Consider the following 17,193-nt stretch of genomic DNA (forward strand, 5'->3'; position numbering starts at 1 on the left):
GTAGCAATACACACAGTCACCTATTCCTTTCCTTCATTCATCATTAGCACACAATTCCACTTTTCTCTGCACCTTGTGTGGGTAATCACACCTGACCTTACACACAGCACAAATTCCACTTTTCACTCCCTTTCATACTGGTAGGTAGTGCAACCATAATCCACTCATTTGTTGTAATGTTGTCTACTTCTTCCTTCACCTTTATCATTCTTCGTTGTCTGTCCTCCTCTCTTCCTACTTCCCATATCCCTCCCATCACTTTTAATACATTTCTTTCACTTCAGGTGACTCTACACCGAGAAGCAAGCCTAATGGTTTCCTATAACTCAGGAAACCAATTACAGGTACAATGTTGGGTGGTAGCCATATAACCAAATGACAAAGTGATGTGAAGCCGATGATGGTGCCCCTGTTAACTGGGTGGACATATGCAAATGTGGCATCCATCTAGGAATCAAACCTCTACACTTTGGTGTGGCAAGGTACTGTCTACTGCAAGGGAACATAGGTTCACTGCACAGGATGCCCCTGCAGAGGTGGCTGCTTGCCTACAGTTGGTGGGCCTGCTTCGCCAGACAGACTGGGGTTACACTGTCATTATCATTAATTCATTCCTTGAACAAACTCACTTCAACCATCTCTTTCCATTCTACATTCGCACCTCTCACATTAGTGGTTGTATAAGTTAGCTGCTGCTCCAGCCCAAGCTGGGTCAGAGAACAAACTGACGACTTAAATTTAGTTAAAAAAAGACTTTACAGATCTCCCACAAAAACTACTCACTTGTCATAAATATATCCCCTCTAATACCACCAAATCATTCCCTCCTGAAAAAGGCAACACCAGCATATATTTAATAGGGATGGTGGGTACTGTATTAGTGTTGAAGTGGAGCCATGTGAAGTTTTGTGGCATGCAGAAGGACTGCCAGGTCTCAAGGAACAGACTAACAAATCTAAACCCAAAGTCCGAAAAAATCTGCCAATTTTTCCTGTGTTCCAGGCCTGGCGTCTGCAACCATTTTTGGAGACCTCTCAGGATAGTGAGATTCCAAGCTTCACATTTTCCCCCCTCTCCTTTTAGAATATGTGGGTAGAACTGTTTCACCCCTGGCCACAGAAAAGGTTAGATATGTGTGGTTGTCTCTGGTCACCCTTCATGGAACTGGTTGAGTTCCCTGCCTAAGGCTGGTGAATGAAGCTAACTGCTGGGTTTTTGGTCCCTTGGTCCCTCTATTCTAAACTGGAAGAATATCACAGGAACGATGGTGACCATTCAACTAAAACTGCATCCAGATGCCTTAACCCTGGAAGGTGTGGTCCACATGTATCGCCTCATCGTTACCCCCCTAAAGATGCCCTCTCTGCAACTCATACCTCCCTCATTCATAAGACTTCTTCATTCCATCCCTCCATCTCCTCCTTGATCTCCCCTGTTCTCTCTCCCCCCCCAACCCCTCCACAGCATTCACATACGTACTAGTCACTCTCTCATATCCCAAATGCAGGTATTATGTTCCCTGTAATTAGACTTCGCTTGTCACACACAGTGTGTGTGTGTGTGTGTGTGTGTGTGCAATGAAGGAGTTAAGTTCTAGCTCTGGCATATCGTTTTACTTTTAGTCTGGTTAGTGCCAGATTGTTCTTATGCTTAGGCAAGACGTTCCAGGGATGTAGAGTTAACAGGATAGCACAAAAATCTGACCTCGTCCCAACCAGGACATGAAGGAGAAGAGAGCAGTTTAGTATACCTCCCCACCTTCACTTAATTCTGACTACCGAAAGGTGATTTTATTAAGCTTCCTGATGAGAATGTTGCTGTTAGGGCCCCAGGCTCATCTAAGAGTGAATCCGACTGACTGCAAGCTGAAACCGACTACTCCCCTGCAGTCCACCATCTTGCTTTCGGGGGATAGGGCGGGAAGTGAGGGACGTTTGTATTTGTACCACTTGGTCTCATTCTGACCTCGCGGGGTGAAGGACAAAAGGGGAAGGTTGGGTGGTGATGGTTTTACAAGCACCTTGGTAATCCGTTAAGTCCACCTACTGGCTAACACTACTAAGGCTTGACTCCCACTGCCCGTCACCACCACCTCCTTGCAAGTCACACGCCATCCATCGCCTCATACACTTAGTGTAAAAATTAATAGGTTTGATTATTTATTTTTATTTTCGTGTGTTTGCAATTTCATGGACAGATACTGTTCGGTGTTCTTATAAAATTTACACAATCTGGAAATACTGTTGTGGGGCTATAGGATTGTTGTTTTAATTGTATTTCTGAATTATCGTAATATATATATATATATATATATATATATATATATATATATATATATATATATATATATATATATATATGTTGTTGCATTTAATAGTTTCTATACACTCTAAACGTGTAACAACATAAAGGTATAATTATCAATCAAGAAACAGTAATAATCTTCAGTAACCCTTTCAGTACGATGCCTCTGTCAATTTTGTTGTTCCAGACGACATTCTTCAGCTCAGAAAAATGTGGTACTAAAAAGCCTAATCTCAAATAATACATCAGTTACCATACTTCTCTCTCTCTCTCTTTCTCTCTCTTGCTGCCTACATACGATTTTCTTAAGTCCTAGTTCCAGCCAGGACTTACAGGTGCTGTGGTGGACTGCTTGTTACTTTCTGTCCTCCACGCGAAGAAGCTGATGAAGTCGGTGGTGGTATGGATTTTGCATTGGTTTAGAGACCCCTTCATTCTGCCTGCCTTATTTACAGTCTTTTTTATGGGGAAACTAATTTAAGGTTACAGGGTCCGTCTTTCTTAACTGACTTTTCATATCTTATTCCAATTTACTTATTTATATTTCGGGGGAGGGGACTCATAGATTAGGATGTTGTTATTATATTTTCCTCTGTGCTCCATTATTAATTTCAAACATCTCTGTCGATAAATTAAGGATAGCCTACTGTGTCAATCCTTCGATACGTCTACACTTTTGAAGTTTTGATTTTACTAGCTACACCCTTTACAGCTGTTTCTTTTTCTTTTCTTTTTTTTTTCTTTCTTTTTTTTTTTTTTTTTGTTGGCTGATTCAAGGTTTGGCTTCGCTTGTCTTTACTAAACTTTATCGTCTGACTTTATTACAGTTATTAGTGGACGATTCATTTTTATTTTTACTACACTTTTTCAGTAAAGTTGGTGTGTTTTATTTCTCGTTTTACTACTTTTTTAAGGTTTGGTACTCAGTCTAATTAATCGTTTAAAAATCTGGTTCTGAATGCTTCCTTACTACCATACTTCCAGTCTTTCACAATTAAACCTTTTCTTTTAGTTCGAGGCTTAGGTTTCAGTACTATATCTTAAAAGGACATATTAAGGGTTTTGTTCGTTGTTTTTCTCTCCTACACTTTTTCTGAGACACTGATACACGGACTGGGTCTTTTTCTTTTCTAAATATTTTTCAAGTCGTCAGGCTTTGGTTCTCTGTTTACTAAGCCTTTGTATTACGTTCTCTACACCATTGCTCAGGATCTGATACAAGGTTTGGTTCTTAAGTATGGTTAGGTCTTATTATTGCTGCTGCCACACTATTATATTCAGTTTAAGGAAGACCTCTGACTGTGAAGGGGGTTAGTCACCTGTATTTTCCTTTCCACAGACTGACTTAAGAAATTAGTGTGCAGGGAATTACTTGTGATAATGTAGATTACAAGACCGCGTTATCATGCATGCTATCTTATCCGTGTCTGCTCGGCTCTGCGTCTTAAATCGTGACTGTCTTAAATGTTATATACTCAATTCCTCAAATGTTATATACTCAATTCCTCAGCTGATAACAACACCTGACAGTCCAAGGCTGCACAACTGCTGGCTTTAATACACACAAAACTTTTATTATATATCACCAGTCTGATAGGTAGCTACTGTTCTTGTTCCTATTTATCTGTTCTTTGCACGTTCTCATATTTTCAATTCATAGTGAAGGTAGCATCAATCTTTAACTTTCGCTGCTTTATCAACACACTATAACCAACATCGGCGCTTCTCTAATGGCAAATTTCCCTTAAGACCAATCATTGAACCGAACACACATAAAAAAAATACACTATAAAGTTTTAGTAGTTTGTATATCCGTCACTTCATTTTACACACCTTATTACAGCACCAAAATCTAGCTATAAACGATGCAAAAGTGAAAATACAGATATACAGGTCTTGGCATTTATCAACTTGCTTTAGGAGTTTCCAGAATATAATGTCTTTCTATCAGTTATAGTGACGACTTCTCCAGGGCAAATTATCATATGGAATAAGCTCACAATCACATAATGGTTAGTCCCCCAATACTTCACTGCTGGAGGCCTTGACAAGCTTCCCCTCCTATGTCCTGCCGAGCACTAAGGGTCCTTCAACATGTCACACCACTTATAAGATGGTAATAATTACACTCTTACAATCCCATAATTAATCACTCCCCAACATATCACAGCTGGAGGCTCTAACAACCTTCCCCTTCCCTGTCCAGGTGAGCACTGAAGGTCGGGCCTCAACATGTCACGCCACTTATACGGATTCACAGCAGATATCATTTAATTTTAGGAATTATGTATAGCTATCAAGACCTACAAATCCCACAGGAATATGAGGGAATACTCTCAATATGCAAGGACTAAGATGCAATATAGTAATGCTGTAATTCTATCATGTTTTGCTAACCTACAGGTAATTTTTTTCTTTTGAAACCTTACTAGGCTTACTATCTCTTTAGTCAGACATTTGTTCCCTTGACTCCTGCCACATTATGATCTTCACACATGACGCTATAACAAATTCACCTCATAATTACCTTCGTTACGGTGAATTTTAAATAAAGTGAATTCAGGCGAGTGAGAATGCAATATAACGTTCCCCTGATTTTTGCGACGTGATTCACTCTCCTTAAGCTACAATTTTTTCCCTATGGCAGATCAAGACTGTCGCAGGTAAAATGTGTAAATAGTGAATGGACAGGCCCGCTGTTGCCCGATACATGACTTTAAACCTTTCTCACTTCCCTTTCCACTCCTTACAATTACGAAGCGTGGATACAAATGTGGCTATACTCTCTTCACTTTAACTTGGTCTCCATCTCTCTTCAATGATGGGTTGTAAAAATAAATTAACACAAGAATATGATGTCAGTCACGAAGAAGTGCTATGGAAGGCTGTAAAGACGTAGCCATATCTTATTCGGCCACTGACCTATGAAAAATAAGCCTCAAAAAGACGAAAATACAGGCAAAGTTATAAAAAAAAAAAAAAGTGAAAGGACAGGATATGAGCCTGCGTCCTCGTCAGGTAAGGAATCTAACACCTTTTCCTGAGAGATTTATTTTGCATACTACACCATAGTCCTATTTTGTTATATAAATCCTCTAACACCTTTTCCTGAGAGATTTATTTTGCATACTACACCATAGTCCTATTTTGTTATATAAATCCTCTAACACCTTTTCCTGAGAGATTTATTTTGCATACTACACCATAGTCCTATTTTGTTATATAAATCCTCTAACACCTTTTCCTGAGAGATTTATTTTGCATACTACACCATAGTCCTATTTTGTTATATAAATCCTCTAACACCTTTTCCTGAGAGATTTATTTTGCATACTACACCATAGTCCTATTTTGTTATATAAATCCTCTAACACCTTTTCCTGAGAGATTTATTTTGCATACTACACCATAGTCCTATTTTGTTATATAAATCCTCTAACACCTTTTCCTGAGAGATTTATTTTGCATACTACACCATAGTCCTATTTTGTTATATAAATCCTCTAACACCTTTTCCTGAGAGATTTATTTTGCATACTACACCATAGTCCTATTTTGTTATATAAATCCTCTAACACCTTTTCCTGAGAGATTTATTTTGCATACTACACCATAGTCCTATTTTGTTATATAAATCCTCTAACACCTTTTCCTGAGAGATTTATTTTGCATACTACACCATAGTCCTATTTTGTTATATAAATCCTCTAACACCTTTTCCTGAGAGATTTATTTTGCATACTACACCATAGTCCTATTTTGTTATATAAATCCTCTAACACCTTTTCCTGAGAGATTTATTTTGCATACTACACCTTACTGTCCTATTTTGTTATATAAATCCTTCAAATATCGCCATACTCTACATATAAAGGGCATAAAAGGATATTAACCAGCCATATCCAAAAATAAATCGCTTAGGAGGAAAATGCGGGTTACGTTTTCCTTGATTCTTGTCACATGAGGATCCTTTACATTTTTTTTTTTTTTATGCAAGGAAGAAGGAACCAAAGGCCATATGATCCCGTCCAGTTCCCGTACTGTTAATTTATGGCTTACTTTATTGACGATTTACCCTTCCTCACGGCTGATTATAAACACAGAGGGTAATATCTGTGAAGGATTATGGTGGGGTTTGTGTGGGTAGAGGTGGCTGTGTGAGTGGTTTGTGTGAGTGGTGGGAGTTGTGAGTGGTGGGGTTTGTGTGAGTGAGGGTAGTTGTGTGAGTGGTGGGGTTTGTGAGTGGTGGGGTTTGTGTGAGTGAGGGTAGTTGTGTGAGTGGTGGGGTTTGTGTGTGAGGGTAGTTGTGTGAGTGGTGGGGTTTGAGTGGAGGTGGTTGTGTGAGTGGAGGTGGTTGTGTGAGTGGAGGTGGTTGTGTGAGTGATGGGGTTTGTGTGAGTGATGGGGTTTGTGTGAGTGGTGGGGATTGTGTGAGTGGTGGGGTTTGTGTGAGTGGTGGGGTTTGTGTGAGTGGTGGTTGTGGGGTCACCGGATACCACCAATCTCAGTGGTCAGACAGGCGACTAGACTTCTTCCACCCTGCCCTCCTGCTGACTCTACAACCCTGCTGACTCTATAGTTGCTGACTATGCTATCACTTCCTGCAGACTCTACCACTATAATCCGTGCTGACTCCATCATTTCTGCTGACTATGGGGGGGACTAGACTTCTTCCACCCTCCCCTACTGTTGACTCTACCACCCTGCTGACTCTATAACCCATGATGACTCCATAATTGCTGACTATGCTATCACTTCCTGCTGACTCTACCACTCTTGCTGACTGTAAAACCTGGTACTGACTCTGCTATCCACTTCTGCTGACTCTGCCACCCTTGCTTACTTCATCACCTGCTGCTGACTCTACCACCGTTGCTGACTTTATCACCCTCTGCTGAGCGTAACCCCTCTCCCGCTGACTACCATCTCCAGGCCATGTTAAGCTGATTGAAATAGGTAAGACGCTATGAGAGAGAGAGAGAGAGAGAGAGAGAGAGAGAGAGAGAGAGAGAGAGAGAGAGTCAGCAACATTAATATCTAGTAAAAACAATCTTCCTGAGCGTCTATACAGAGAAAAAGTCAAATCATTACATAACAAGAGTTCCCCCTTAACAGGATATTTGTGTAACGATCCAAGTAAGACTATGGGGCGGCTCAGGGGTAACGAGGAAGCCTTGCGATGCGCGTCTGTCTTGAATTTACTTTTCGAGAACAGAGCAATGGCATAAAATTACGTGGGTGTTGGTATACCCCCTTCACTCTCACGTGGCCCAAAGATGTCAGCTCTCCGTCTTGAATGGTGAGTTGTGACAATAGATTAACAGTGAAATATAATGCTAGTCATGTACAACTGTAGTTTTGTTTTTTTAACTAGTCTATGTGAAATAAGCTGAAAAAAAAGAGAAAAATCTAGGCCAAGTTATGATGAACGAACTATAATGTCATTTCATATTAGTTTGTTCTCTCTCTCTCTCTCTCTCTCTCTCTCTCTCACACACACACACACACACACACACTACAACACTTCCATTCACGCGCATCACCCATCAAACACCACTTCCCCATTCGTACTTGGCCAGCATGGGAGTGTTCGTTCAGACCAACACCCTCCCTCGCATGAGACGCTGAACCCGATATACACTTACATTTATACTTCTAGATAGCGAAGTAAAGGCAGTATGGATAGCAATAACGATAGGATAAACACTATAGGAACAGGGAATATAGTAATTAGTGAGATAATGAGCTATGACGCAATTAGCAGCAGTAATAATGAGGTTAACTGCAGGCGAGCACGGGCCGTAACACACTCCCTCTCCCTCCTGACACACACACACACACACACACACACACACACACACACACACACACACACACACACACACACAGGCAACACGTGGCAACTCGCGTGAGTCATGCATACATACCGTGCCACGCATCTCATCCCTCTTCCTCCCCGTCCTTCATCCACACTCTCTCTCTCTCTCTCTCTCCACCCTCCTTCCTCTCTCTCCACCCTCCCTTTAAAGTAGGAGAGGTGGAGATAGTAAAAAGGTCCCCTTCTTAACTCCCTGGTGGTTGTCTGCTTTAATAACATGTGCAGCTGGTAGGCATTAATATTTTAACTAACTTACCTCTCCTCTATTCCTCCTCCCTTCAGTTCCTCTCACCTTTCATTGGCCTCTCCCTTCCTCCCTCCTCTCTCACCTTCCGCTCTCTCTCTTCTCTCCACCCTCCCTCTCTCCGCTACCTTCATTCCTCCCTCCTTCCTCCTCCCGTCACTTCGTCTCACTTTTAACTCACCTCTCCCTCCCTCCCTCTTTCTCGTTGCTTTATTTCCCTCGCCATCCCTTCATTCTTTACTTCCTTATTTCTTCCCTATCTTTACTTTCCCTCCTCTTACTTCACTCTCCACTCCCTCCTTCCTTCCCCCTCCTCTGTATTCCCTCTCTTCTGCCTCTATTCACCTCTATATTCTCTCTCTATCTCTCTCCTTACACATGCTTGTATATTGATTTCTTGGTATAATTTCCATTTCAGCATTTCAAGGCGCTGATATCAAGACCAATTATTTTTCACGCCCCTCCTTCCTCTTTCCATTATTTCTCCCTTTCTCCTCTCCTGTCTTTAATTCGTCTCTCTCTCTCTCTCTCTCTCTCTCGTCTCAAGTTTTACTCCCATCCACTCCAGGCCAGTTTTTTCTTCAACTCTCGACATCTCTCGTTTCCCCTCCTTTCACTCGATCTCAGTTCTCTTCCTCTCTCTATTCTGAATCTCATTTCTTTACATCTCACGTTTTCCATTCCACTTCATCCATATTCTTCTCTCTCTCTCTCTCTTTCTCTCGTTTCTTCCTTCTCCTCCTCGTACTCTTCTCTCTCCAACTTCTTATATTTACTTCACTTCCATCTTCCTTTATGTTTTCCTTATTTTTCCAGACTTTATTTCATCTCTTTTCATGCATCGTTTCACTCATCATTTAAGACTTGGAACTTCGTCTCTCTCTCTCTGTCATGCATAATCTCAACCATCATTCAAGACTTGGAACTTCATCCTCCCTCCCTACTCTCTCTTTCTTTGATGGAGGAAGTGAGCCTAACTATAATATTAACAACATACCAATATAAACAGTACTGTACCAAATATACCTACATAAAAAAAAACCATGATAATACTAGCCACATTTTTCCATATAAGTATTCATATATTAAAACCTAAGCTTAAATAATACACATCTGGACACAAACTTAGAGGAATATACAAACTCTTTAAAAACTGTGCAAATACACACAAACATGCAGGTCAAGCCAGCCTAACTAGTTTTATTTGCAAGTAAAGCCATGCAGTGACGCAAAAATAATAAAGGAGCAAGGACACTGATGCAAACACACTCATCGGTACAAAAACACACTTATTAAGAGTACCGGACTATACTCAACATCCATAAAATAAAAATGAAAACGTGAAATCGAATAAAAAAACAATCAAAAAGTGAAATCAAGTGAAAAACAATGTCGAGCCAAAACAAAATCTTCCCCACGACATCAAAATAACAACCGCTTGAAAAACATCCATTATAAACTAAAGGAACGAAGTGACGCCAGTGAGAAATTTTGTCTTACTGAAGAAAAAGTGTCGGAAATTTCATGTAAATAAAAAAAAATCAACGGGTTGGGTAAATTCCATGTAAAAATGATAAAAATATAAAGGTACCACACTCCTGATAAAAAGAAAAAATAAACAGTCGGTGTATAAGTAAAAATAATAAACGTGTAACAAATTTTGAAATACAGTCAAGTACAAAAAATCCACAACTGTATAAAGGCCAATATATGTCAATAAATTAATAACTTCGAAATACAAAACAGTGCCAAAAATCCGTATAAATGTAAAAAAGTCAACAAATCAATAAATAACTGATAATAACGGTCACTCAGATTAAATTATTAACTGCTCACATCCAGTCGACTGATGGTGCTGCGTCGCTTGGATCTGGAGTTGCCATTCTCGTCGAAAAAGTTCTCCACAACCTTAACCCCCCGACGCCAGAGGACAGAGGGTGAGTGGGTTAGTGAGGGCAAAACACTGGCTTGGGAAAAGGCAATGGCAGGCAGAAACCAAAACTAATAGGCCAATGAGTCAAAAAGTTAGCTAACATGATTTTTTTTTTTTACTGGGAAAAAAGGCCTACCCCAAACATGAAAAAAACTTACAGAGCATTCACACAAAAAATTTTCAAAACCATTCGTGACAAAATTTCGAAAATAATTGAAACCAGAACCAGTAACCACCAGTCTTTAAAAATATCGGACCGACATATTTAGAATTAATCTATATCAAATTATACGTACTGTTCAAACCACTTATTTATCATTCATACGGTGCAGAATTTTGAAAAAGTTTGAAAGTGGTGCGAATTACGAGAATAAATTTAGAGGCCAATTAAATACGTACGGAATCCAGGTGCATATATATAAATTCTCTCTCTCTCTCTCTCTCTCTCTCATTCTGGTGACAAACTTTTTTTCCTGTTTTTTTTTTTTTTATTAGCTCCAGGATGTGATAAAAATGTCACCATATTGAAAAGATTAAACTCTCTCTCTCTCTCTCTCTCTCTCTCTCTCTCACCTTGTGCTCGTCGACCTTGGTAAGACTCAAATTCCTCCTGTGCTTGGGCGCCCACTTGCTGATGGACGCCGTAATATCCAACTTCTTCCCCGTTGAATCGCCGCCTCCCGAACCGCCTCCGTCCAGGTCAATAGTGAAGGCCATAGGAGAGGGCTTCTTACTATTCTCGATTACCTCCCCTTCCTCCTCCCTCCCTCCGCTGGTCTCCTCCACGCCATCTTCCCGCGGGGTGGAGGCGGAGGTGTGGGTGGTGGGGGAGGGGGTGGAGGGGAGACCGTTGTTCAAAGTCTCGCTGGCGGTTTTGTCCGTTAGAGATTCCTTAGGCTCGGTGTCTGCAATGCAAAGAAAAGCACTGATTAATAATAATAATAATAATAATAATAATAATAATAATTTACAGTAACTTAAAACAGAGATGGGCCGTTTTTTTTTCTACCGCCTGAAACCTGGAGTGTGTTGGCCCTTGACTTTGTGCTGATTAACTCGCTGCAACTTAAGGAAACCACCCACCAGTACCCCACGACTAGGGCTGGTATTCCAAGAGGCACTAGACACCGCAAACACCTCTCTTTCAGCTGTTTATTCTGCACATTACCTCTCAGCATCCTCTCGTATATTACTGATACAAACACTCTGATAAAACTAAACTAATGTTAAGATCTAATATGTTAAATCCCAAGAGAATGTTAAATAAAGACAACTTCAAAACGATCTTGTAGTAAAAATAAGCTGTACAAGAGATTAATTTATCCTGTAAATTGGTTAATATCCTTTATAAACACTTCTCTGGGTTCTACAAGGAGTTCTATAGTACTGTAGGTTTGCTTTCATCTGACAAACTGGACAGCTCTCCCAACCTCAATATTGCCACGGTTGCATGAAATTCGGTGAGCCTAGTTATGACAGCAATTAGTCTCCTTGGTTACTAGTGCAATTAACCCTCCAGTAGGTGTACACAAGGTCATCAACTGAGCTAAAAAGGGCTACGGATTTTTGCCAGGTCCAACAAACGCACTATAGTTAACACACCAAACTCCACGAGATCCACTCAAGAGAATCTTAGTTTTCAATTTTAGTAATCGTAGTTTTTCAGCCTGACTCATTAATCTTCACTGATGGTGCGATGAACGACCTGGAGTGAGAGGCTTGGGTATAATTCAAAGGTGTAATTTCTAAGTTTTTACGTAACAAGGAAACTATGATAAATTTGTTGGTCAAGTTTAAGGAGTTGGGTTGCAACGTGAGTCTCAAAGGTCATTTTTTGGATTCGCATTTGGAGCTATTCCCAGAAAATCTTGGAGCGGTGAGTGAAGAACAGGGAGAAAGATTCCATCCGGATATCAAGGACATGGAAAGAAGGCACCAGGGATGCTGGGACGTCAGTACGATGGCGGACTACTGCTGGATGAGTCATAGGGACGCACCAGGAAAAGTTTACAAACGACTGGCCACCAAACCAAGTTTTGGAGGGGGGAAAAAAAAGAAAAAGAAAAAAAAAAGGAAATTACAGACTAGAGAACTTTTATGTGAGCCATGGAATACATAGTGATGTTTCCATTATGTACAGGTTTAAAAATTACATTGACTAAACATTTTCATTTTCAGTTAATTTAGAACAATATTGTATAGATCGACTGAAATGTATGATCTGCTATATTCTAACTTTCTTTTTAATGTTCTATTAACATGTGATGTGATGGAAACAGCCCAAATGTATTATTTACTGTGTTCACATGTGTAATAAAAATAAATATATAGTCAGAATTAAAACAGTTTTTCATTACTTCAATTTTGCTGAACTGTGTAAATAATAATAATAATAATAATAATAATAATAATAATAATAATAATTGTGGCAGAAGTAGTAGTAGTACATATTCAGTATCTACGTCGTAGCATATAGCGTTGACCACAGTAAAGTGAGAGTGTAACCATGTGCTTGTATGAGCGGAAGTGGTAATGTGTGTGTGTGTGTGTGTGTGTGTGTGTGTGTGTGTGTGTGTGTGTGTGTGTGTGTGTGTGTGTGTGTGTGTGTGTGTGTGTGTTGGGGACGGCTGTGAGATGAAAGTGAAGACCTAATCCAATTACCCTCCACTCCTGACCCATCGCACCCCAAACGACATCAAGGAACACACACACACACACACACACACACACACACACACACACACACACACAATTTCCCAGAACACGGGCAAACTGGCAGACACGCAAGGCAAGCCCAAATCAAGCCTGAGAGAGAGAGAGAGAGAGAGAGAGAGAGAGAGAGAGGTTCAATCTCTATTTTTCTATTTAATTTCCGCCACCTCCAGACGATTTTCCTCAGCATGGGAAAACCGGTTAGTGAAGGGACCAAACACTTTTTCCTAAGCGATTCATTTTGTTTAGTACACTTTACTGTTCTCTTCTGTTATATAAATCCTTCCAATATGGCCAGTCAGGAAGGCGTTTAGCTGGGGATTTGAGGCGAAAGACCTATCCAAGAGACTTCTGAATGTCACCACGGCACTGCAACGAACAACATCCCTGGGCAGTTTGTTCCTAATGTTAAGAATCCTGTTGAAGAAAAAATGCTTGGCTTCATTAGACTGGCAATGCTAATACTCTTATACCCATTACCTCTAGCAGACTAACTCCTTCACTATACTCCTTTCACTTTAACTTGGCCCCGATTTTCGTCCTTAGGCAACTTATTTCACGTTACTCAGTGGCAGAAAAAGACAATGCTCTACATCCCATTCCACTGCACTTCTTCGTGACCAGCACCATATTCCTCTGCTAATCTACAGTATAGTTATAGCTCCGTATTCAAGAAGGAAAGAGCGCAGTTGTAGCCAATTTGGAGTAAAAATATTATAGTGCGGTGTCTCCTAACCAAAATAAAATCATACAGTTGTAGCAATAGAGAAAATTATAAAAAGCCGTCATCGTAGTGAAGTGGTCAATTCTTGCTACGTCAGGTGATTCTATTCGGCATTAAAAAAGGAATGTGTAATATGGGTTGATAGGTTTTATGAAGGACAAATCCAATCATCGCATTCGACTATCCCCGTAGCCAAATATAATAAAGTAATACACTAGAAACAAAATAAATAAATAAATAAATAGAGTAGTGGTCTCCGTCGTATGTCTCTCATGCGAAATAAAATCGTGAGTAAATAAAAAAAAAAATAAAAAAAAACTCAGAATGATGACCCTCCCGACAACAACATGATTATATTAACCTTTTTTTGGCGGCAGGTTGTTATGGTACGTGCGTGTGTTGCCAAGGTCTTACCCATTCAAGGACACGTACGGGCCTGATGGACGGAAATGCGGTGATGTGTTGGAGGGAAATATGGCACAAGTCAATTAAAAAAAAAAAAAAAAAAAAAAAAAAAAAAAGCATTGTCCGTCTCTTGCCATACCCTCCTGGAAGAAACACACACACACACACACATCCATAAAATTAAACAGAAATGGAAGAAACTCGATAAATATGAGCATAAATCGGGCATAAAATACAGTAAAAAAATAGAGCAAAAAACTAAGAGAGAAATGAGTTGAAAAAAAAGGAAACTAAAAACATGGAATTGATAAGATAAAAAAAATAGTGATAAAGAAAGTGTCGTACGAGGCAATAAAGCCGAAAGTTTACCTAAGTGATATTCTGTTTACGGCTGCTTATTGTTTACTGTTCTTTACGGTTCTGTTTGCTATTTACAGTTGGATTATTTGATCTGTTATATCTCTCTACTCCTGGCTCTGTTTACTGTTGGCTGTTGGGTATGTATTTATTCTGTTTATTAAAGTAATGTAATGTCCCTGTTTACTGTTTGATAAAGGGTCTGTGTTCACTATAGAGTTTGTTTACTATCAGTTCTGTTGAGTGTGTTTGCTATGGGTTCAATGTTTACTAAAAGGCGAGGGTGTATGGCGTTCAAGGTTGTCAGGCCTGTAATGAGTAATGCAGCCTGACTCACCCCGCTTGCACACCTGAATCCAAATTCACCTGACTCACTCATATCACTCGCCCTTTCAAACATTCAATTTTGCTTTTATATCATCATCAATCATCATCATCGTAGTTGTCGTCATCAGCACCATCTTTTTTCTGATTTTCACTTTGAGGAAGATGCGGTAAAGGAATAGGCTAAGAAGGAAGGCATGACGTATAGTTTCTCCAAAAGGTATCAAAAATCTTTCCGTCTTTACATTTCCAAACAGTGGACGAAAATATTTGAAATGATGTTCACGAAGGTATCTGGCGGCTATTTTGATCAATACGTCATGAAAAAGGAATGACTCTATACAGCACACGAAATAAACCATCTCTTCGGAAGTACTGTATGTGCCTTAAGGAAAACGGCCACAGCAACAACGCTCATTGAACAACCATCCATCAAGTGGTATCGGCTACTTACTGGAGATAATATAAACCACTAAGCAAAGACGAGGGAAAGAGAAAATGATATACCGGTAGAGGAAAAAGAGGAAAGTGGGAAAGAGAAAATGATATAGAAGAAAAAGAGAAATGTGGGAAGGAGAAAATGATATAGAGGAAAAAGGTGAATGTGCTGAGAAGTATAGCCAGGAAGATGGATTGGGATGGAGTGAAGCTAATTATCATCGTCTTACCCACAATTGCCCCAGTGACGTGTTAACAGCGCCTGGGATGGTTCCTTGACCTCACACAGACATGACACGTAGTAAACAGCGAGACCCGGGTATAAATCCTCCCATCCCCAACAGTTTTTGTTTATTTATTTACTTATTGCACAATAAAATGAACCAAAAGAAAATCCCTACAATGTTGTCCCTTAAAAAAAAAAAAAAAGAGAGAGAGAGAGAGAGAGAGAGAGAGAGAGAGAGAGAGAGAGAAAATTAAGATCCATTCATTTCGAGATGCTTTGATATAGTGCGTTTAAAAGACTGGAGGTCACAGGCAGAAGGAAAGGCCGACTAAGGACGGCTGTTCCAGAGTTAACCAGTTGTGCGCATGAAAATTAAGAGCACTGGTTATCTCCTGCATTGAAGAACTGAACAGGAGGAAGGCGACAGTGTGTTGGTAGACGAGTACTGGATGGCCAAATTAATGGTTAGGGGAAGGGGGAGGACGCAAGCAGACATTTCAAAAGAGCAGTTCGTACCTAAATGGGGGAGGGAATGAGAAGAAACATGGCGGGGAAACGAGAGGGGTTGTAGGGTGCGGAGTACAAAAATCAGCAGTGTAGAGACAGCACAGTAGTAGAGTCAGCAGAGAAGTGCCTGGGTGAGCAAAGAATATAGTGAAAAACGTATGCTGACAAAGTGAACACATCTAACAGAGAGAGAGAGAGAGAGAGAGAGGGGAAAAACGAATCATACACACACACACACACACACACACAGAACAATTAAATGGAGTTTAGTAAAGAATGGCAGAATATAATGAGAAAAAGTCCGTCTGAAAGTAGCCTCTGTCTAAAGTTTAAGGATAAATGTGTCAAATATTTAATGTGGAATATATATGAGACAGTAAGCACCGTCCCATTCCTCTCTCTCTCTCTCTCTCCCACGGCAAAGAAGCGTGAAGGCTGGGAGATGCGGAAACCATGTGTCAGTGTTGGGGTGATCCATAGCAGGGGAGAAAGACAGATAGATAAACACTGATAGATACACATACAGGGTGGACTTTAATATTCACATCTGTCCCACCTACCCACAATCAACCCTAAACGACCATCCTGAAATTTGCCTCACATCTCACATAACACCCTCTATCCATTCGTAAATTACCTGACACATATACAGATTATTAATGATATATGTATGGATGTATGGATGTGTGTATAATCACCAAACAGAAAAATAAAATGCCGATATAATAAGTATGTATAAATTGGTATGACAGCAAGAGGCACAAGTAACTGCCCGGAGTAATCTGTACAAGCTACCGTACTGAAGGGGTTAAGTTTATAAACTGATGCATACAGGCCACGTTCTACCATCTACTTACATACGTAGAAACAAGATCAGGTAGATAGTTATAACCTACTTGTATACACACACACACACACACACACACACACACACACACACACACACACACACACACACACACAGGCGGGAAGAGGGTAAAGGGTATGTGTGTGTGTATGTGTTGTGGGTGTTGCAGTGTGGGTTGTAAGGTCCAGTTGCTGCCACAGCGCCGGCCACCGCTAAGGGTTATGGCGGGGTGAGGGTGTGTTGGAGGCAATGCCACAACTAAGGCACACCTGGCTGACGGAACTGTGTACATAC

The 17,193-nt window shown here is 40.3% G+C and overlaps 1 protein-coding gene across 1 annotated transcript in view; it reads right to left on the reverse strand.

The window, feature by feature from the left end:
- Positions 1–17,193, reverse strand: part of LOC145410403 (uncharacterized) — an 88,213-nt gene that overhangs the window by 56,354 nt on the left and 14,666 nt on the right. Inside the window, exons 2-3 of the mRNA XM_080280555.1 lie at positions 10,933–11,264; positions 10,263–10,334 (exon numbers count right to left, since the gene is read on the reverse strand). Of these exons, the coding sequence (XP_080136681.1) occupies positions 10,263–10,334; positions 10,933–11,264 (404 nt within the window). The remainder of the gene's footprint in view (positions 1–10,262; positions 10,335–10,932; positions 11,265–17,193) is intronic.

Source organism: Coenobita brevimanus, chromosome 85 (assembly GCF_032717465.1).
Source record: "Coenobita brevimanus isolate Jiangsu-jjx chromosome 85, ASM3271746v2, whole genome shotgun sequence".
Taxonomy (NCBI): domain Eukaryota; kingdom Metazoa; phylum Arthropoda; class Malacostraca; order Decapoda; family Coenobitidae; genus Coenobita; species Coenobita brevimanus.